Genomic DNA, 20,078 nt, shown 5'->3' with positions numbered 1-20,078 from the left:
TAAATATCGGGAATATCGTGGAAAGGAAATACGGATGACAAGGGATGTGGAATTGTAGAAAAAAAAAACGACTTGATGGAAAACCAATACCCAATAGCGTCGTCTCCTACTGACCTAGAACTCCTCCCCCTTCTCTCTTTTCGCCCGCTCAACTTTTATCAGTACATTGAAATAGTTTACGAAAATAGCATAAAAATTCCTATCCCGCTCCGCGTGTATGGAACAATTTCTCGAGCCTGCTCCCTCTTCCTCCGACTTCCTTTCACTTCCAACTTCGTTCAACTTCCCTTCCAAGTTTAACTCCGTTTCACCGATACAAACGAGAGTTTCGCAACTAGAGGGGGGAGCTAATTAACCGTCCCGAACAAATGATCCGTTCGCGGGGCGGGAGGGTTTGGTCGTCTCCCCGTTAAAGTGCATTCCGGCCAATTGGAGTGGCGGTAGCCGCGTCGTTTCAATATCCTGAATGAAGAACAATGTGCCGTTACAGGGTATTGTTTAACAGGCCGCGTCAATAATTGGATGTCGTTGATTAATAAGAGGAACGAAACGATTTCCCTTTCGACGTCCTCGCGCAAGAGAAAAAAGGAAAAGACACGGTTAATCAGACGTCCGGAAAGAGGAATACATCGGGGCTCGCGCGTATTGAATTCATTTTCTCACGTTAATATCGATTTTCCGTTGGAAGGTAATTAATCATGCCGGTCGTGCCAGCCGAGGGTGCCGGCCAACTGGAGGACCTTGACGAGCCTCCAGAGCCTCGTGTCCGCGGTGGGAGCGGAAGGGCCAGCCTTATGAAACCCCTGGTTGTCCTCGCCCTTCCTGGCATGTATCTTTTCTACAAGTACAGCCAGTACAGGAGGGAGCAGCGCGAATTGTCACGGAGGCGGGTCACCGAGAGGGAGCTTCAACATCTTCATCACAAGATCGTGAGTATTTCTTTGTATTTTTCTTTTTTTTTCTCTTGTTCCTTGAAATTTGTATTGGGATATTAGCGTTGATTGCCGCGCCATTCATATTTGGGTGAAAGTAAAAGTTCTCAACGGGCCGTAGTTCGTAGGTATTTGTGGAAAGATATTCCGCAGGGCGTAATAAAACTATGGAATTGTTACGAAAGTAATACAAAAATGGTTCGTTTATTCAGTGCTTTAAAGCATTCTGTACAAAGCTGAGGTTGGCCAGGGCAATTTGGAGGAGAAGTTGTTGTCCGCTATATGATTGACTCACTGAGGCGCAACTCTTCCATTTTTCTTTTCGACGTTGGAACGAATTAGAAATTTTAAGAAGTTGTATCACTTACAAGATTCGAAGGATCTCGCCAATGTGACGATGGAAACGAACGATGCAGATTATTCTTGCGACCAACAGCGAATCGTATTATCAAAATATCACAGTACTAACGCTTGGTAGTCAACGTGTTAAAAGGAGATAAGAATTGTCGACGACTATCAGTTATATAAGAGAATCGTGGAAACTTGCGAAAATTATGAAATTGTACGTGTTAAAAAAATTAGGGGAGGAAGATTTCGAAACGTTACACGACTTTTTCGATTCCACCTGTTGTGGCTTTTCCACGATTCTGTTGCTCCTACAAAGAATCGTGGCTCGATCTCCTCGTTTAAAATAGCACAGACCTCTCTCTCGTCCGCGTTCATTACGTTTTCATCGAGTTTCCGAGAACTCGGCCAATCTTCCCTAAATACTCGACAGCCGCTGTTCTCGTCGATTCTCGTTTTTCAATGGACGTGTCCCTTTGTCTACTGTAATAATAATCGTGTTCTTCCATCGTATTAACGAGTTTGCGGCCCGTTCCCACGATGATTATCCCGGGGAAGACAGGCGGGACGAGGCGTAGCTAAACACACGATATCCGAGAAAGTAGACGCGAAAGGATGGGGCTAGGAGAAGGAGGGGTTCAATTACCCGAGGTTAACGCGATCATCGCTCGGTGGAAAGTCTCTGTAACAGCTCGAAAAGGCTAAAACAATTTATTACTGTATAGTTGGAGCCGTATCGAGTGTTCACTTTTATACACTTTTATACGCTTGTATACCTCCCTTAGTCGCATTCTTCGCCGATAATTTCGTGTCGTTTGATAAAATTTGTAATCTGTAATAAACGCGCGATCGTAATAAAGTGAAAGAATATCGAGATAATTCGATCGAGCTCGGGGTAAGAATTGTGATTCTTCCATTGAAAAATAAAAAAAATATAGTTAAATGAGCATCGATTTCCATACCTCGGTTTTTAATTTCAATTCGATACAACCTTTCAACCTTTCTTTTCTTTCTTTCTTCCTTTTTTTTTTTTAAAGAATTGGTGGGATTTGATCCCGTCCTCTTGAACTCACGCCCAATAGCCTCTCTACGAGGCTAATTTATTCCCCCCCCTCGTGTTTTAATAGCCGAATAAGTTTCTACATCCGTGGACAATTATCGAAGGGGTCACCTTGGAAAATTGCCTCCGTCCAGCGGAGATGAGTAGTAATAGTAGGTCACTCGCAGATTTGGCAGTGCTCGGGGAAAATGAAAATGGAAAAAGTACCCCCCCTTGTCAGGATGAGTGCCAACCGACGATATTCACGCCGCCGGGGCCACGCGGATCCACGCGGATTCGGCTAGCCTCGGTTATACTCGGTATGGCCGCCGCTATGGCCAACATTTCTGGTCCCACCTCGAAACCGGAATCCCTCGAATCCATTTAAAACCGCGCACCGTCACTGCTCTGATTTACGATTTCACTGCTCCCTCATTCCTCTTCCCCCCCTCCGTTATCAGGAACAGCAACGATAGGAATATCCCGGATGTGTTCGATCCGAGAATATTATCCGCCCGATTTAACCCGATAAACCGAGGAGGAAGGAATTCTGTTAAGGAAAGGCGAAGTTGGGGATGCGCCACGCCCAAAGCCTCGGTCACGAAACGTTAAAAAAAAAAAACACCGGGAAATGGAACGAGTTTCGGACCCGTAAACTCGCGTGCCGGTAAACGACGATCGGAGGCCTTGGAATTTTTCAACCCCCTATCGCGATATTCGGTTAAACCGCGCGACCCTAATAACAGGTATCATTAATGACTGCACCGAATCGGTAGATTATCGGTGGAATAACGTCAATGGAGGGGGAGAGGACTCTCCGCTTTTTAAAATATTCTGAAATTCCGTGCCGAAAGCGAAACTCGAGCTTTTGAGTCTTCACCTTGTACGCGTGAATTGGATGGAGAGAGAGAGAGAGATACGGAAATTATCCTCCGATCGAGTGGACGCATCGTTTTGGAAAGAAAGAACGTGGAGCAACCTCAACCTTGACTGTCGACACGCGCGGCCACAAGTGGATAAGTAAAAAACTTAGGACAAAGTTCGAGCCTTTGTTGCTTTGCTTCGTAATTCAACTTAGGGGCTTAGACGTCGTTCCAGATAAGGTGCACGCCAACTTTGCGTTAAGATCGGGATCGTGTTCGGTGTAGGTGAACCTTAATGCCGTTCGTTCTAACGGAATGTCGTTGGGGAGAGAGAGAAAGAGAAAACACTTTCCATACCATTCGATCGATTATTCTTTGTACCTTTCATTTCCGTTTCTTCGATTCCGTCGATTTCTCCAAAATTCTCGATGTCGCGTCAAGTAATTTCAGCCAATCGTTCAGGTTTCATGCCTCGAGATATTCGTCCAAGGAAATGTTTCGACTCTCTCTTTCTCTCCGACGATAATGTTTGACGTCGTGCTTTTAAATCCAACGTCGTTATCTTTGAATATCCGTGAAGTGGCATTTATGAATACTCTTGAATCGTGATCAAAAATCGTTAAGACAGATACACTTTTTTCGCGAAAAATTTACCCTCTCCTCGAACTTTCGATCGCGTGATCACGTTCCCTTCGCTCGTTCCCTCGTGTAATTTGACAACGATAGGCATAGAAATTTTCTTAATTAACGTACTCGACACTCGGGTGCACGAGTCGTGTGTGCATATATATATATACATACAAAACGTACACTCTCGCTCGTATTTTTAGAATTGCAAGAAAATTGGAACCGAGCTGGTTTCAAGAGCGATTCTATTGCCACCTTATCTCTTCCACTACGTAACGCACGGGTGACGCCAATGAACTCCCTTTGTGACAATGAACCGGTGTATAGTATCATGCACGTGTGGGTTGTGCCATTTTTAGAGCGCTTTCGTGTTCATTTCCACGAATGAAACCAACTTAATTAAGAAGAGTGAAGCGAACGGAGAAGGGGGGAAAAAAAGAAGAAAAAGAGGGAGGGAAAGAGAGGAGAATATACCGATGACCGAGTGGCCAATGACCTGAAAGCAGTCCAGCTTTAAGGGTTGATAATACCATTAGACCGACCGCACGAACCCCCATAATGCGCAGACCTTAGAAATGCCGATCGATGCAGCTTTCTGCTTCTGTTAGATTACACGAGGCTTGTTCACTTTCCAGACACAAGTTTCGAGGATTATCTCCATAACCGATTGGCGTGAACGTATTTTTTCTCTTTCCTTTTCTTTTCATTTTATTTTCACTTCGACCATCTCGAAAGAAACGAAAATATAATTCTTTCCTTCCGTACTTTCGATCGAACGAGCGAGTTGTTCCTCGGTTTTTTTTTTTCGAGAAGTAAGACGAAAAAACGAAGGTATCGATCGGTCGTAAAGTGTCGTGTACTTTCGAGAGCGTCTTATAAAATTCTCTCTTGCATTTTTCTTGGCTTGCCGTCTGGGCTATTGTTTTAAAGCGATGACCAACCAAGATCTTGCCTCTTTTATTGTATTCCAAGCAGACTGAAATACACTCGAGGTTGTTTGGGAAGAAAAACTGTTGCTCGGACGTCCCGGGGCTGCATTTTCCCGATACTCGTTGAATATCGCATGCGTTTCGCGCCACCTTCGATCGAGCATCTTCAATACCAAGCTTACCTCTTCCATTAATTTTCATGTCCACCTCTGTTGCATTTCCTCTATTATTACTTCTTTTTTTATCTCGTTCAAAAATTATAGATATATATATATATTCCAAATTTTCCAGATTATCTCTTTTAAATTTCAATATTTTTTTTCTTTTCTTTTATCATTTCCATCGTGATAGGACGGTTCGATGGTTATACAATATTTTACAAGCCTAATTACCGCCGGATCCACCCCTTCAGCTTCAAGAAGAGCCTCTCGACCGTGCACTTGGACGTTGAAGTAATCTTAAAAATTAACGACGTTGTTGCAAAGAATGTTCGCCATTTGTCTCTCTGTCTGCTTGCCCTCTCTACCGCTGTAAAGCGATAACGCTGCTAGACTCATAAGAATGATAACTCGTTACGATCGTCTGAATGTCGTTACACGGTACAACCTTTTTTATACTCCGTAGAAAAATGTCTATTACTTACTCCTGTTGAATTTTAACGATGAGAAGATTAAAAGAGGGAAATAAATCGAAAATCTTTTGCTCTGAGGGCTTTGAGGATTAAGGATCATGCCGTATCGGATATTTTTAAAAATCGAGAATGTTAAAAATCAATCGCATTTTCTCTCGTTTCTCAGCGAGAAAGAGAAGAAAATTTTGTTAACTTTCGCGGGACGGAATTACCTTGGGACCATCAAACTTTGAAATTACGAAAGCAAGGAAGAATTTCGAAGAATATTTAATAAACGCGCGAAGATTGCACGTTCAAGGATAACGAATCGAAACCGTACGATATCACCGGACACGACTTGATCTCCTTCTTAACTTGTTTAAACTCTTTGTAATCTGGTTGAAATTCTTTCGCCAATGGTTCGACATAAATTCTCTCCTTTCCTTGTATATCCCTATTCCATTTCTCGAAGAAATTGGCGAATCTGCTTCGAAAATCGTAAAGCGTTTTAAAATTTGTATCCTCGAACCCTCCTTTTAGCACGCGAGCGAAGAAGCTAAAATGGATCTTGGATAAAAAAATTGCGCATCGCGTGAATGGAAGCTGGTCGAAGCTGGAAGGCATAATTCGATGCTTCCGCGACGATACACACCCTCACCCCGTTGCCATTAATGGCTGCAGAACGGACTTCCTGTGCAGTTGTGCAGCGTACGAGTGGACTCCTCCTCCCTATTGTCCGACTGTATTCTCCAAAGGATGAATGAGACTGTCGTATCGCGCCTATAATTCCCCCCTTCCACGTAATGGAAGGAAAGTGGAGAGGAAAATGGAAGTTGGTGGCGAGATGGGTGTTTCAAACACGGGGAAGAAACGAAGAGAGGAGAGAGAGAGAGGAAAAAACGGCGATTATTCCGAGCGGCGCAATTTCTGAGGCCGTGGAAACGAATGGAAGATATCGAAAACCGATTCGAATTAACCGCGATCCAGAAATCTGGTTTCGAAGCAATACAAAGCTTTTTTTGGGGAGGTGGAGGAGAAAAAGAAAAAGAAAAAAAGGAAGAAAAGGGGGGTCGAGACGAGAAAATCCTTCTTCAAATCGGAAATTTGTATCCCGATTTGTATCCCGCCGCGAGTTCGACGCCTGTCGGATAATGAAAAGGGGTTGGAGCGGAATTGGGGTGGAAAAAAGATTGAAGGTGGGAAGCCGGAACAATTGAAACGAAGAGCTTAATTACCCCGGGGCGAGATAGTTCTGGACGAACCGGTGGCGCAAAAATAGAATGGCCGTGATACTTTGGGCTGTGTTCGAGGCTTAATGAGGTTTCGCGCCACGGAATAGGGGGGGAAGCATCTCTCTGCGTCGTTTTTCCCCCTCCCCCGCCTCGAGATCCCAGTTTTGTTTCCCTTTGTTTAATTTAACAGGAAATTTGCGGATCGGATTCGAAGAGGGAAGAAATCTTACCCCTGCTCCCCTCCTCCAAGCTCCGTTCAACAGCAGCCCCCGGGAAGGAAACTAAACGGGGCCTAGCGAGGACTTAACAAGTCTCTGAGGGGAGGTTGCTGCAGCTCCATAAATCTTCATCCCTCTTCCGGGCGAGAGTACGAGTTGGCTGCTCGTAGCTGCGTTGAACAAGTTTAATAATTCGGATAGTTTCTTTCGATGTGGGTGGTTGGAGAAATAGAAAATCAGGGAGGAGGGAAGAGGAATAAGAAAAGGAAAGAAAGGGAGGGAGAGTGAAACGAGTGGTGGCGCGTGACGAAGGATCGCGTCATTTATGGAAGGCGTTAATGAGGCGTTACCGCCCCGGGCGTCACCGCCGGCTGCGTAAGCGTTTCCCCTTCGCGGAAATAATCGCGTGACGTCATCCACGTAGCCGCGCACGTGTTGCAATTTTGCAGGCAGAAGGAGACCGACCTATTCCCGGTACACGTTTTCATTAATTTTTTCCACCCCGTTAACCCACATCGATCCTCGATCGATGATACGAATCGTGCGCGTTCTACGAATGCGACATCGTTGAAACGAGCGTTAACAGGAAATGCGGGTGGACAACCCCTTGGAACAGTTGCTCAATAACAACAACAACAACAACATGTACGAGATGAAAAGCACGACAAGAAGGAATGCAACGCATCGACTGGTATCGTTCGTAATCCGAAGAGAACGAAGGGAGCGAAAGGGGTGGAGCCGCGTGTTTTCGTTTTCTATTTCTACGGGGAACGCACCTTTATCGATGGATATCGGGGGCCCCTGTTCCAATGCTGCCGAGACTGCGCCCAACTAGACTTTATTTCGTCCCATCGATTTCGCCGCTGTCACTGACAGGGACGGGGCGGTAAAAAAGAAGCCGATAACGTTACGTCCCATTGGAGCCAATTCGGCGAGAAATTCCCGATGAAATTCATACTTTGGCGCGATAACTCTTTCGTAATCGCGATCATGTCATCTCTATCGGCAAGATCGAACCGCTACCATTTGTTACATATATATATATACATACATAAATACATAACGTAGACGGGGAAAGTCTTAACAACTGAACGCATTTAGGAAAATGCACAGGCTCGTTCCTTTATCGATCGCGTGGAATTTCTGTGTAAGAAATTACGCTTGTCGTTCTATTACGTGGGCTCGAAATAAATTTGAAATCACTACGGAAAGGCGGAAGGTTAAGCGCAAGATTGAACGTGCGCGACATTTACCCTCTCTCTGGGGTGTGTTTCGTTAAATGCGAGGAACGTGTTGCAAAACTACCCACCGCTGGATTTACTCGCCTCTCATAGATATTCCCTTTCGCTTATCGCCTCCCGTAAATAACCTCCGCGCGCTTCGTTCCGAAAGCGACGAAATCCGTTTCGGAAAATTGAATTTCAACGCGAGAGCATCGACTATAGAACTCCGTTCTATGGAACGAACGCGCCACATCATGGAGCGAGAAAAAGTTTTTCTAAAGGCTTCGAAAATAATTAACGAGAAAGAGACGAGAGAGAGAGAGAGATTTTAGGTTTCGAATATTCGTTGTTATCGAGGAACGATGGAGGAAAGTTTAATCCAGAGACCGTTCATTTTTGTTCAATCGGTTTTTCGCGCAAAACTCGGTTTTCCAGATACAAGGTAGGAACGCAGCTGGCCACGACACTCGTGGGATTTCCACGATACCGAGAGGAAACGTGGCGCATTCGTGTCCAGCCTTTACACCCGGTGGTCTTTCAAGACTAGGGTCATCTATAACCCTGGCCATAGGTCGTCGATCGTTATCGACCTGTCAGTGGTGAATTTTTTAACGTACTTGCCGGGTTGATTGACCGCCGATCCCGTGCCTCTCGGTAAAGATTGAAAGATTTTGCGCGCGCACTCGGCTCTATTGCAAAAAAAAAAAAAAGAAAAAGCTTCGAGCCTCGTGGAAAATTAACAATGGCAAAAGGAAAAGAAAAAGAGATTCGCACCATTCGACCAAGTCGAAGGTAAGATAAAGAAAAGGAAAGGAGAGTAGAGCGAGAAGAGCAAGTTGGATTCCACGAAATTGCGTTTCTATCGTGTTTATGCGCCCAGTCTTCTACGATTCAAAATGCATCCTCGAGAGATAAAGCTCGAAGGAGATACACCCAATCCCGAGTTCGGTTGGATTCCTTTCAATCACTTTTTTACGCGAGGATCCTTTCTTCCTTTCTTTCTTTATTCGCGTTTAACGCTAAATCTCGTACACAAATTCCGCAATATGATCGTTTTTAGATCACGTAACTTTACTTACAAAAGTCTCACCCCCCCTCTCTCTCTCCCCCGCTTTTATCGACTTCTCGAGAGCACTACAACCACTCGAACTTTGGATCCGTTTCGAAAATACCAGACAGCACACCAGCTGATTCGATGCGCTTACGGGTAAACATTTGGATTTTAGAGTGGCGTGTGGCATTTGTTCCAGATTTCTCGATTTTTTTTCTATCTCATTCATCTCTTTAAATAATAAATTCTTCGAAAAAATTGTTCTCCTAATAGGTAACAAGCGCCATCTTCGATTCGCCTCATCGTTTCATTATCGAAAAAGCGTAGCGACCAATATAAGACACGGTTCCCTATTCTGGGAAACGACGAGTGCATCCACTTTGGATGGGAAACGAAGGTGGAGAAAGCTGGCGATGAACAAGCATTGTCTCGAGCGTAAATGCACGTCCACCATTGTAAACCGCCCTCCTTGTACTGATGAAGGAAAAAAAAAGAAAGAAAGAACCAACAAGAAACGTAGCTCGCAGTTTCATAGAAATCTCTCTCTCTCTCTCTCTCTCTACAACAATAACAACATTTCGCGTGAAACTTTTGATTTTTTCAAAAATTTCTCTCCCCTATATCTTCAAAACCTTGCCTCTTTTTTTGGACCGCAGAATTTTCGAATCTTTGATCATCGCGGCAGTATCGTTGCGAAAAAGTATAAGCTCGAGGCAATATTGGAGATCAGCCAGATTCGTTTTTTCTCGTTGCTCATACGAGGTTGCCCAGTTGATCAAGATACTTGACAAAATTATCCCCGACAAGTTATCCTTATCAAAAGTTATTGCTCAAAAGAGATTGGCCCTTGGAATTTCCATATTTCGAGGCAAGGTTAATAAGGTTATAAATAAATTGTAGCTAAAAGTTACTCGAGTCGCTCGTCGCAAAGGAGGGAAACTCGATCGAGTTCATCGCGGACAACATTAACCTCGTCGCCACATTTCCTCCGTATAATAAAACGGGACAATTTTCATTTTTCTTTTCCTCTTCTTCTTCCTTTTTCATCCGTTCGATCCGTATCCCTCTCGAAAGCGAGCTCTCTCGAAAGATGTCAGATAACAGTTTGGTTCATCCAAAACCAAAACGTCAGTATCCCGTCGCGTTTCTCGCGAAGGGTGGCTGCGCGTTCGTCCTCAAATAAAATTTCCCTCTCACTCTGGGATCCACGGCGAAACCCATCAACGCTTGGGGCGTCCACTCACAATCCGCTTTGATATCCGGGAGCCATTTCGCGCATCGGCTGGCCGGGAACCCGAAAGGATTCGTCACTGACTCGGCGTAGAACATCCACGCGCGATGATGGCCACACGCGACTGTGAGAAGAGAAAACGTGAAAAGAGAGGAGACGCCTTTCGTCTCGAAATTTGTGCGAGGAAAGGGTTTCGATTTTTCTTACTGTACTGATTGATGAATCTCGAGAAGCTTCTCTGAAACGCGTTCTCCAGATTGCAACCGGGTTGATTGGACTTGCCACCGTTTGGATAGAAGTCGACGTGGCCCAATGGGTTGGGGAAACCCAGGATCCCTCCATCCGTGTGGATCACGTCCACGAACGCGGCGTCCGTCCTCGCCAAGTGGCCCTCGTTGCCCGTATTCATGTAGAGAGGGTAGGCAGCGTCCAGCCCCGTGATCCTGCCCACCTTAAGCGGCAATTTTTAAACGAGTAATTAAAAAGAGGAGAAAAGGGGGGACAGTGTCGGGTGCTCACCTTCCGCGGGGACAAAGCTTTCCCCATGAAACCAGCTATCTCGGCCCCCAGGCTGAAACCAATTACGTGCAAGTCGGGCAGAGACACGGCCCCCCGAGCGGCCAGCCATTCGACGAGGCGGGCGACCTGAGGCCCGACTATTCTGGTGTTTCGAACCGCTGTCACGTACCATGGCAGGCCAGCCAACTTGGCCCAGTTCACCAGAATCACGTTGTACTCCCCTCGTCTCAGATAGACTGAAACCAATTCTCTTCCCGTGAATAAATTTCTCTTTCTCGAGGGGAAATTGGTAATTTTTTTTATTTCGAGTTGGACGGATTTCGAAGCGTCGAATCGATCGTGATAGCGCGATGGAGGCGACGAAAAGTTTTGGTCGGAAACTTAAGAGTGACCGAGGAATGGCCGCGTTGAAAGGGGCCGAGAAAATACGGATCCGTGTCCAAGTTTCCGAACCGGCGAAACGGCGAACTTTCCACGATTCGAGATCGATTCCACGATTCATCATTCTGTCAAAATGTCTTGCCAACGGCTTGTCAGTCGATAGGCTTGCACCTACTAGGATGTCCTCAGCCTAGTTCCATCGGTCCCTGTCCGAGTCGCTATTCGACTAATCTGATGACACGTATTCCGAGATATTCCAGTAGTAGTGTTTCATACGATTTTCCATTCGCGAAAATTTAAACGGATTTTCTCAATCGGGGAGAATTACTTTTCACCGAAGAACAAACGTTCCTTTCTTGACGTTTCTCTTTAAGGATTGATGATCGATAATAACCGATGATAATAATGTACGAGTTATAATTAAAAATAACTGTAAAAGTACCATCACGTATCGTCACGGCGCTCCTTCCCGTCGCGCTCTCGCTGTACCCGTGGATGAAAATTACGGTCGGATATCTGTCGTTGAAATTACTCCTTCGTAACGAATACGGATCCGAAATATTCAACGTTGCTCCGCAATTTGGATTCCTCCTGCGAAATTTCCAAATCGAATCTTCTTCTCTAATTCTTCTATAATTTCTTCTCCGAACTTACCTGGTGTACAAAAGATACTGTATGTCCCGATTCACGTCGATGGGGCAACAGTAAGAGCAGACGCCCGATGGGAGCAGCGTAACGTGGAGCGCATTCTCGCCTGGAGAGAGAGAGACAAAAAGGAAACGTAAAAAAACTCGACCTCGAGCAACGATCTTCGTCGTTGAACCTGAAAAACGCGTGCACGTGATGTCGCGTGCTCGTGTAAAATTCGACTACTCCCACTCCCACTGGCCCCCCTCCCCTCTTGGACGATCCGTCTCCGAAGGATTTCTTCCACCGAAGAATGGAAAATAAGGAATTCGCCGAGGCGATTTATCGGAGCGAGCCGGATGATATATATCGCGACTATTATATCGTGATTAACGATCGCCGAGCGATTTACATACATCCACCGTCGGATCTCTTGTTGTTGCGTTTCGTCACAAGGGAGAGAGGAAGGAAACTCACACTCCGCGTCACTTGGCTTGGTTTAATACCCGAGACTGGAAACCATAACCCGTTGCTTCGGAATTCTACGCGAGAACGGAACGTAAATCAGTTACGTGTACGGCGGGACGCTTTATGACCTGGTAAATTTTGCCAGGCGTCGCTTATCGCCGCCTCGGTCGACCTACGTAATTTCCGCCGAGGACAAAGAGGCAGTAGTAGCAACAGCAGCGGTAGTATTAGCGCAGTGGTGGTAGTGGCCCCCCCCTTTCCGCGTCCTCTCGTTACGCCGATCTCTGTCACGTGATCCCCCCTCCTCCTCCCCGGGTATCGTGCCCGTCGGCGATTAAATTTTTTTCATTCGAAACGAATAACGAACGTTTGTCCAACATCGACCCAGACTTAACTAACTTAACGGATTCCCTGCGAATAATCGAAACGAAACGGAGAGGAGAATCTGGTTTACGGCAGATGGACGAAAATTCGATTGCGTTGTTTCGTCTCCGATTTACGAAACGTGATGAACCTTTCTTTCGTCCGAACCTAGGTGGAAATTGATGCCAATTTCCGACAACTCGATGAAAGGATATCGAACTTTGAGAAAAGGTTACGGTTTATTTCTTACGAGGGAGAAAGCACGTTCGAAAGCGTTCCACGGGACTGATCAACCGTGAGGTATTGTTGCCGCGTATCATAGTAGACTATAAGCGTTAAGTTGTTGGTAAAAGTCGAAGGCGAAACAGGGAAGCGAGCTGTCGCGGTATCGATTACATGCTGTTAATCTAATGCGACACGGTAATGGCGGCTCGATAACCGTGATCTTGCTCGATGAAACGCGAAAGTATTGTTTGTCGTCGCGTGGCCGATAACAACGCGCGTTTGCTATTCCGCGATTCGTTCCGTTTTAGGTTTTTAAACATGGTATATCCGAAAGAATCGATTTAATTTATAGTGAATCCGTTCAATCCGATGATTTTCGATTGGTATCACACTTTGAAGAAATAGAAGCGTTCGAAGTGAAAGTGGAATAAACGCGTGGATAATTTATGCCCGAATAAATTGTCATTCTCGAATTACTTTCTCTTTACGATTACAATTAAATGGAGAATTACGATAATATGATACGATAATATGGCGGGTATAAGTACAAGTTGCGAGGGAATGATTCTAGATATTTAAAAACTGGAAAACTCGTATTCGCGAGTAGAATTTTCCGTCGTGTACGAAAAATAAAAAAAAAAAAAGCCGTGGAATTTCCACATACATCGAAATCCTATTCGTGAATGGAAGCATTCAGGATTTTGAATGGAAAGGAGGTCGGCAAAGGCGATCCCCTAAAATTTAAATAGCGCCATTATCCGTCTCTTTGGTTCCGAATACGCGCGTATTACGAAAGTACTCTTTCTCGAGAACAAAGGGTGCAGATATTTCTGGCACTTTCACAGTCGCTTTCAGCCGTTTTTAATTTTCAATCAACCGTAGAAACTTGATTGACTATCCGTCAAATAAATATCGAGGAAGCGGGTCAGATAAATGATCGTTCGTTCGAAGATTATATACGAAAAAGAAAAAAGAAAAAAGAAAAAGTCGCTAAAAGGATAAACTTGATCGAAAATTACCTCTTTTAAAGACGATTATGCGACACAGTAAAGATGCGAGAAACAATGGTATCATGTCATCCGATCGGAGAGACGAAATGATTCGAAAACAACGAAACTGCTAACGGAATGAATCTGATTCGAACCAGATGCAACAATAAACTGACAGAAATCGAGAGTTGGAATCTCTTGTATCGTCTCGGAGCCACTTTTTCCACGAACCATTCCAGGAGCCATTTACTTTTACAAGATGGTTCCGGATCATTAAATTCGAAAAAAAGGAAAGCCTCGCATCGATTATGTTCAAGGCGAGATTCAGATTCATTTTTTCCGTGTGAAAAATTTCAGGGATACAAAAGGAAGGAGTAAAAATAAAAATTCGTCGAGCATCGGTGGATGGAGTTGGGTATACGCGCTATAACAATTACCGAGAAAATTGAAAGCAATAAATTGGGGAGCTAATCGAATGCTTGATGGATATCTTGCCGCTGCGATTGGAAATCTAGGAACGGTGTATCGGATAGAGATTGCACAATTTCCTCGTGGTAATTCCATTATCCCGACGACTGCCGAAATTTTGAGGAGTTTAATCGATCGACCACTCGTAGACTGGCGTCGTGTTAAGACAAACACGGGGCGTAAACATGAATGTGAAATGCGGGGAACTGAATTTTTTCTTTCGCATATTTTCCCTCCATCTTCGTCGCCGCGATCCTCGCGAATGAAACGTGTGTTTTCACTCGATGCCGGATGATCCTGCTCCGGAGGATCGTCCGGTTGTTCCGCACGTACGTGTATCTGGGTCAGGGTGCTTTCCGGATATTAGGGGGATGATGCGCAAAATATCCCCTCCACGATGCAACATTGGTACAGCAACTTTTCACTGTGTGACGCACCGTGTCGACCATCTCGAATCAAATCTCTCAATTCTCATCTACATTTATTACACCTCGAGTCGATACTTTTACCTCTTTTCACCTCCAAGATGTGAATCTTTGTTTTCTCGATCCTTCGAGTTCCTTATTTTCCATTGATTCATATAGCAATAGTCGAGTTGTCGAGAATTGGATAATAATAACGATATATCGGATGTACAGTGTTCTTGATGATTTGGAAAGAAAATCTTCCAAAGATTCAAGATAGAATTTAATCATTCGGCGTAAAAGGAAAAAAAAAAAGGAAAATGCTCGTGTAAAAGGGAATAATAAAGAAACCTACAAAGTCGTAATACGTGGATCGATACATACGTGTAAGAATAGGATCGGAAACTATTATTTGAAGTATTACAATTGTTTCCGAGACTTTTTCCAAGAAAAAGTCTCGGTTACAAAGAAAAGGAAAAAAAAAAAAAAGAAAAAGAAGAAGAGGAATCGATCGATTAACCTGTTACTCTCGACGAAATCTCAATCATCGGATATATATTTTCTGTTTTCAGGACAAGCTGTTGACCAAGCTCGAGAAAAACGAGCCGGAATTAGCCTCCTCTCAAGAAGACGAGGTGAGTAAACGATTTCTTGCGATTACTTTAAAGATCGATCGAAGGTTGGTAGGATTCTCGGTTGAATTGGCCTCGGTGGAATCGGATATCTCGATTGGATGAAAAATCACAGGAAGGGGGGAAAGAGGGAATTACCACTTAATCTTGCCGTGGAGCGAAAGAAATTTACTCGGTTGGAAGTCGAGGTTACCCTCGATTTAATTATCATCCCGTGGAACGAGGGAGGAGTCCCAGTGTTGGGGTCCCAGCCAGGCTGAGGTCAGCTGCATTTTTCGACTCTTTTCTTTTTTCTTCGAGGTTGCCCGAGGTAACCTCGTTACCTCGCCGGCTGGGACAAAAAGCACAATCCAAAGCCTAATTCGTCATTTTCGCCAAAGGAGGAGAGAAAGGCGTTGATTGGCGAGGGTGGAAATAAGATTTCGAAGAAAGGGAAGGAATCTCTTGATAATTCCAAGAATTAATCGTGAAATTAATCTCGAGATTTCGATATTTTGTACAGTTTTCTCTTTTTCCTTTTCGATTCATCCAAGGATTGAATAGAGAACTGGTTAAGATGGATTCGCTTTCTCGAGTGGAAAATATTTTCCGGGGGGAGGGGTGGGGAATTTGATCTCGTGAAAATTAATGGCCAAATTATTTTAAAAACTTGTTTTCGCGATCACGGGCTCGAAAGAAAATAAGATGGGAGAAGTACAGTGACCCAGAATGAAATTAAATGCATCGAACGAGGGTCCGACGACACACACACAGAGGGTGCAATTTTCGACGGTCAAATGGACCGAAGGCTGCACAAGAGAGGCAAGCCTTTCTTTCGAAGACAGTCGTTGGTCCAGAAAAATTACAATTTCCGAGCGAATAGGCTTGCTCAATGGCTCGCGAAAGTCGATTAACGAAGCTGACAAAGTGGTAGCTACGACGACCCTGCGACTCCTGACGTATCTATCCACCCTCGAGCTGCTATTAATATTCCAATTTAATCGACGCTACTTCGCTCGTGGTCGTGTCGATTATAATCCTTGGCAAGATAATCCTTCAACGATCGAACGATGGACATCTTCTGTTTTTAATTATGTCGCGTTTGGGTGCAACCACGCTCGTTTCGAATATCGTCCGAGGATTAAACAATGCCGCACTGGATGAATTGCTTTAAACTTGGAGTTCGACTCGACTGTTACGTTCAGTGTGCATGCACGCAATGCACAACTCGATTCTCCAAGAGATATTCGAGATATTTGACAATGTGAACGAAAGAAACAACAAAGATGCATCGGAAGAGATCGATTGATGTATATTTCTTATATTAAATAAAAAACAAAACTGTCGGAGTTAATAAATGGTTACGCAACTTGAAAATCACTCGGCATTGTTGTCATTACCAGCAAATTGACTTCCTGGGAAAAGATAAATTTGTTGTTAAAAGAGCGTTAGATAAACGATTGGACGAGTGATAACTAGATAACGACACGACACCAATTATCATCCGTCCATCTTTGTACGACACCTCGAAGAAGAACACCACCACGGCCACGAAAAATCCTTCCATTGTTTCCGCTTGTTATTCCCGCGGCGAAAAACAAAGGAAAAATACAAGTTGCGATCACACCACAATGGAAAAAATACGATGGAAGGAAGAATGAGAACGTCCGTGATTCCCTTATTAACCGATCCCTCTCCAGTGCCACCTCCAGTTTTCGCGTAATTCCAGCCGGGATTAAATATCCGCGCGGTATAATGTCCAGTGTCAAAACGTCGGTGAACATGAAGCATCTTCTTCTCTTCATCGCCATTGCTCTCCTCGGCCTCTCCGTAAGCAACACATTTATTTAGCTCGAATCCTTCCTAATCGAATATTATCGATTATTGCAAAAACTCGATCCAGCTTAACAATAAATAATACTTTTAAATTAGTTGGTCGGAGCATTGTCGTCCGAATACTCGAGCATTTCTAGCGATAGCAGCAGTCGGGAGAAACGTAGCCCTGACGATGCTGGCCCTCCTCACGGTCCACCTCCGCACGGTCCACCTCCGCCCGGACCTCCTCCGTCTGGACCTCCTCCGTCGGGGCTCCCTTATGAAGATGACGTAATCGATCAGGGAACTCAAGGATTGTCGAATCTGGAGGAATCGAGGAGCAAGAGAGCCGCTCAAAACATGCCTATGCCGGGTGGTATGGGCGACATGGGAGGTGGAATGGGAGGTGGGATGGGAGGTAGCGTTGGAGGTAGCATTGGAGGTGGCGCGGGAGGTGGTGCAGGAGGTGGCGCGTCTCGGTTGAGGAGCAAGAGAGCCGCTCAAAACATGCCTATGCCGGGTGGTATGGGCGACATGGGAGGTGGGATGGGAGGTAGCGTTGGAGGTAGCTTTGGAGGTGGCGTTGGAGGTGGCGCGGGAGGTGGCGCGTCTCGATTGAGGAGCAAGAGAGCGGCTCAAAGTCCTATGCGAGGAAGTATGGACGAGATGGGAGGCGACGTGCCAAATAGGCCGTCTCAAGTGAGAAGTAGAAGAGCGGCGCAAAATCCTGCTATGCCAGGAGGAAGCGGCGGTATGGGAGGTGGTGTGGAAGGTGGAGTTAGCATGGGTGTTAACTTTGGAGCTGGCGCGAAAGCTGGTGCTGGTGGAAGTTCGGGTACGTGGAAAAAAATATACGCGTCGATGAGAATTTAACGAGTTATCGATCGGAATGATATTAAGTGGTATGATGTATTCTTCCTTTTTTCTTTTTTTCAGCAAACTAGGAACAACACTCGTTCACCATGGTTCGTCATAACTATGAAACAGTTATAAGTAGGATCGTTTTAGATATGGTCAAGGGACTACTGTACGTAATTTAGATTAAAATGTTGGAATAAATCGATTTGATAAAAGAAAAGAAAAGAAAAAATTCTTCTTCGAGTTTTGGTGTTTTCTTTCAAACATCCATGTGCGATGAACATTCCATCCATTTGAATCCCGATCCTTACGACGAAACTCCGTTCTTCCTTGGAAGAATTGTTATCCTGGAGGGATCCTGCTTTTCGAAATTGTTACTCGTTTGTTAAATTTCCTCTGACCGGAAACTCCCGAAGGGATTTCATCGGATTTTATCTTTCGCCTCTTCGCGCGAATCGGTCGCGTGGATCTCAAACGTGGCGGCCGAGAAAGGTGGAATTAATTAATTAATTAATTAATTACAGTTTGTTGAAATGAAATTTTAATTTTAAAATTTTACTTTCTTCCTTCATAGTGCGTGATCTGTGTGAATGCCAGAGCCACGATGCAAACAGCTCCGTGTGGTCATCGGGTCGTTTGCAGGTAAAAGAGATTTTCTTTCTGGATCAACAATTTATATAACACGGTTATATTACCCTATATTTTCCGTTTCGATCACAGGCGTTGCTTCGTCAAGACGATACAAATGGCCGTGTCGCAGAGGCTTTTACCTTTGAGATGCGTGATATGCAGAGCAAAGATTCTACGTTTGAAACAAACCCTCATCCCACGGGACGTAAGTAGTGCAAATAATCAACACAGCTTTTTTTAATCACCGTAACTCTCACCCTCTCGTTTCTCCCCCTCGAGGAGCTCTCGACCACGCGTTGCGTCTTACTTGCGATTACTTCTCGAGGCGCGATTTTCTTCTTTTTTTTCTTTCACAGATGCAAAAAAAAAAAAAAAGAAAACGCGCGCGAGCGGAACAACCGTGGTATTCGTGCTCGTCGATGTGATCGCGCACGAGTGTAAAATTGTCGTTAATTGGAGCGAGCTCGGAAACCACTCGTCGCCTTGGCTGCGAGGTCGAATAGCCCCCTCGTGCGACACGATTATTTTCGAAACGGTTTTAATAAATATCGCCAATCCTGCAATTAATCTCGCGAAATTTCAATCTCCCTGCACGAGCCACGATCCGTGAATAATTCGACGTTTATTTCGATAAAAGTTCAAAGCGATTTTCCAACATTTTTAAACGCGAGCCGCGCTGCGCCCCTACGAAATTTCCTCGGTCGCGTGCTCCTCTTCCCTTTTTTTTATTTTTCACGACGAAAATTTTTTTCACGACAAAGTCTTCTCACTTCGCAATATTTTACAGTACTCGATGTCGGGCAAGTCGTGGGTTCTGCCGCAAAGCGCCTCGGAGTACAATATGGGGACGGGAGTGCCCGTTGGAGTGACTGGTCCCGGTGGAAGATGGGTCGCTGGAAGCGTCCCAGCGTCCGCCTCCCTCTACTCCATGGCGAGCGGTTCATCCTCTATTTCCGGTTAGTTGAAAGTCATCGAAACTCTCGTTCGAAAGCCACGCAATAAACGTTGTCTCGTTCGCATTGCAGGAGTGTCTTCCGTGTCTTCCTCGAGTTCGTCCTCTGCAAGTAGCACGGGAAGTTCCAATCTTGGGAAACCTACGAGGGTGAGGCAACCTTCCGGCGCGACTTTGAGACGCTCCCAGACCCAATCTATGAAAATGAGAATTCAGGTCCGTTGGATAACAGCTCGTCTTAAGAATTCAAAGTGGGCCGTTAAAATCGTTAATCTCGCTTTCTTGTATTAATTGTATCTAATCAGGAGTATCAAGATCCGGTTCAACAGGTCGCCGAGGAGGAAGAGGTGATGAGGGAGAATCGGGATCGTAGATTGCCGCCTATCAAGGAATTCCAAAGGGATTATCGCGCGGGAAAAGCATCCACTAGGATAAGGTGGTAAATTAAATTGGATTTTTTTTTATGTA

The 20,078-nt window shown here is 44.9% G+C and overlaps 2 protein-coding genes and 1 long non-coding RNA gene across 7 annotated transcripts in view; 2 read left to right on the top strand and 1 right to left on the bottom strand.

Annotated features, from left to right (window-relative positions):
• The window catches only part of LOC108000998 (uncharacterized), a 36,109-nt gene that overhangs the window by 10,012 nt on the left and 6,019 nt on the right, over positions 1 to 20,078 (top strand). For all 5 annotated transcript variants that reach the window (XM_017061768.3, XM_062084696.1, XM_017061769.3 and 2 more), the window contains 7 exons: positions 689 to 929; positions 15,317 to 15,379; positions 18,603 to 18,670; positions 18,749 to 18,863; positions 19,446 to 19,614; positions 19,684 to 19,826; positions 19,916 to 20,046. In XM_017061768.3, coding sequence (XP_016917257.1) covers positions 699 to 929; positions 15,317 to 15,379; positions 18,603 to 18,670; positions 18,749 to 18,863; positions 19,446 to 19,614; positions 19,684 to 19,826; positions 19,916 to 20,046 — 920 coding nt within the window. In that variant the 5' untranslated portion in view covers positions 689 to 698. The remainder of the gene's footprint in view (positions 1 to 688; positions 930 to 15,316; positions 15,380 to 18,602; positions 18,671 to 18,748; positions 18,864 to 19,445; positions 19,615 to 19,683; positions 19,827 to 19,915; positions 20,047 to 20,078) is intronic.
• Positions 11,750 to 12,500, bottom strand: LOC133667275 (uncharacterized). Its single transcript, XR_009832609.1, has 3 exons — positions 12,305 to 12,500; positions 11,855 to 11,954; positions 11,750 to 11,791 (listed from the first exon to the last, which is right to left on the bottom strand). It is a non-coding gene; the product is annotated as an uncharacterized LOC133667275 (long non-coding RNA).
• Positions 15,689 to 18,275, top strand: LOC108000999 (uncharacterized). The gene is made up of 3 exons (XM_017061771.3): positions 15,689 to 17,185; positions 17,288 to 18,005; positions 18,107 to 18,275. Exons 1-3 carry the CDS (start codon positions 17,111 to 17,113, stop codon positions 18,112 to 18,114), a joined length of 801 nt encoding a protein of 266 aa, XP_016917260.2. The 5' UTR covers positions 15,689 to 17,110; the 3' UTR covers positions 18,115 to 18,275.

The sequence above is a fragment of the Apis cerana genome, linkage group LG14 (assembly GCF_029169275.1).
Source record: "Apis cerana isolate GH-2021 linkage group LG14, AcerK_1.0, whole genome shotgun sequence".
NCBI classification, from domain to species: Eukaryota; Metazoa; Arthropoda; class Insecta; order Hymenoptera; family Apidae; genus Apis; species Apis cerana.
This window is presented reverse-complemented; position numbering and strand designations above follow the sequence as displayed.

What these genes read in the sequence shown, in the direction of transcription:
- LOC108000999 (XM_017061771.3), top strand. Translation starts at nt 17,111, where the DNA reads ATGTCCAGTGTCAAAACGTCGGTGAACATGAAGCATCTTCTTCTCTTC. An exon ending in TTGCTCTCCTCGGCCTCTCC is followed by an intron (nt 17,186 to 17,287) that starts GTAAGCAACACA and finishes CTTTTAAATTAG; the next exon opens with TTGGTCGGAGCATTGTCGTC.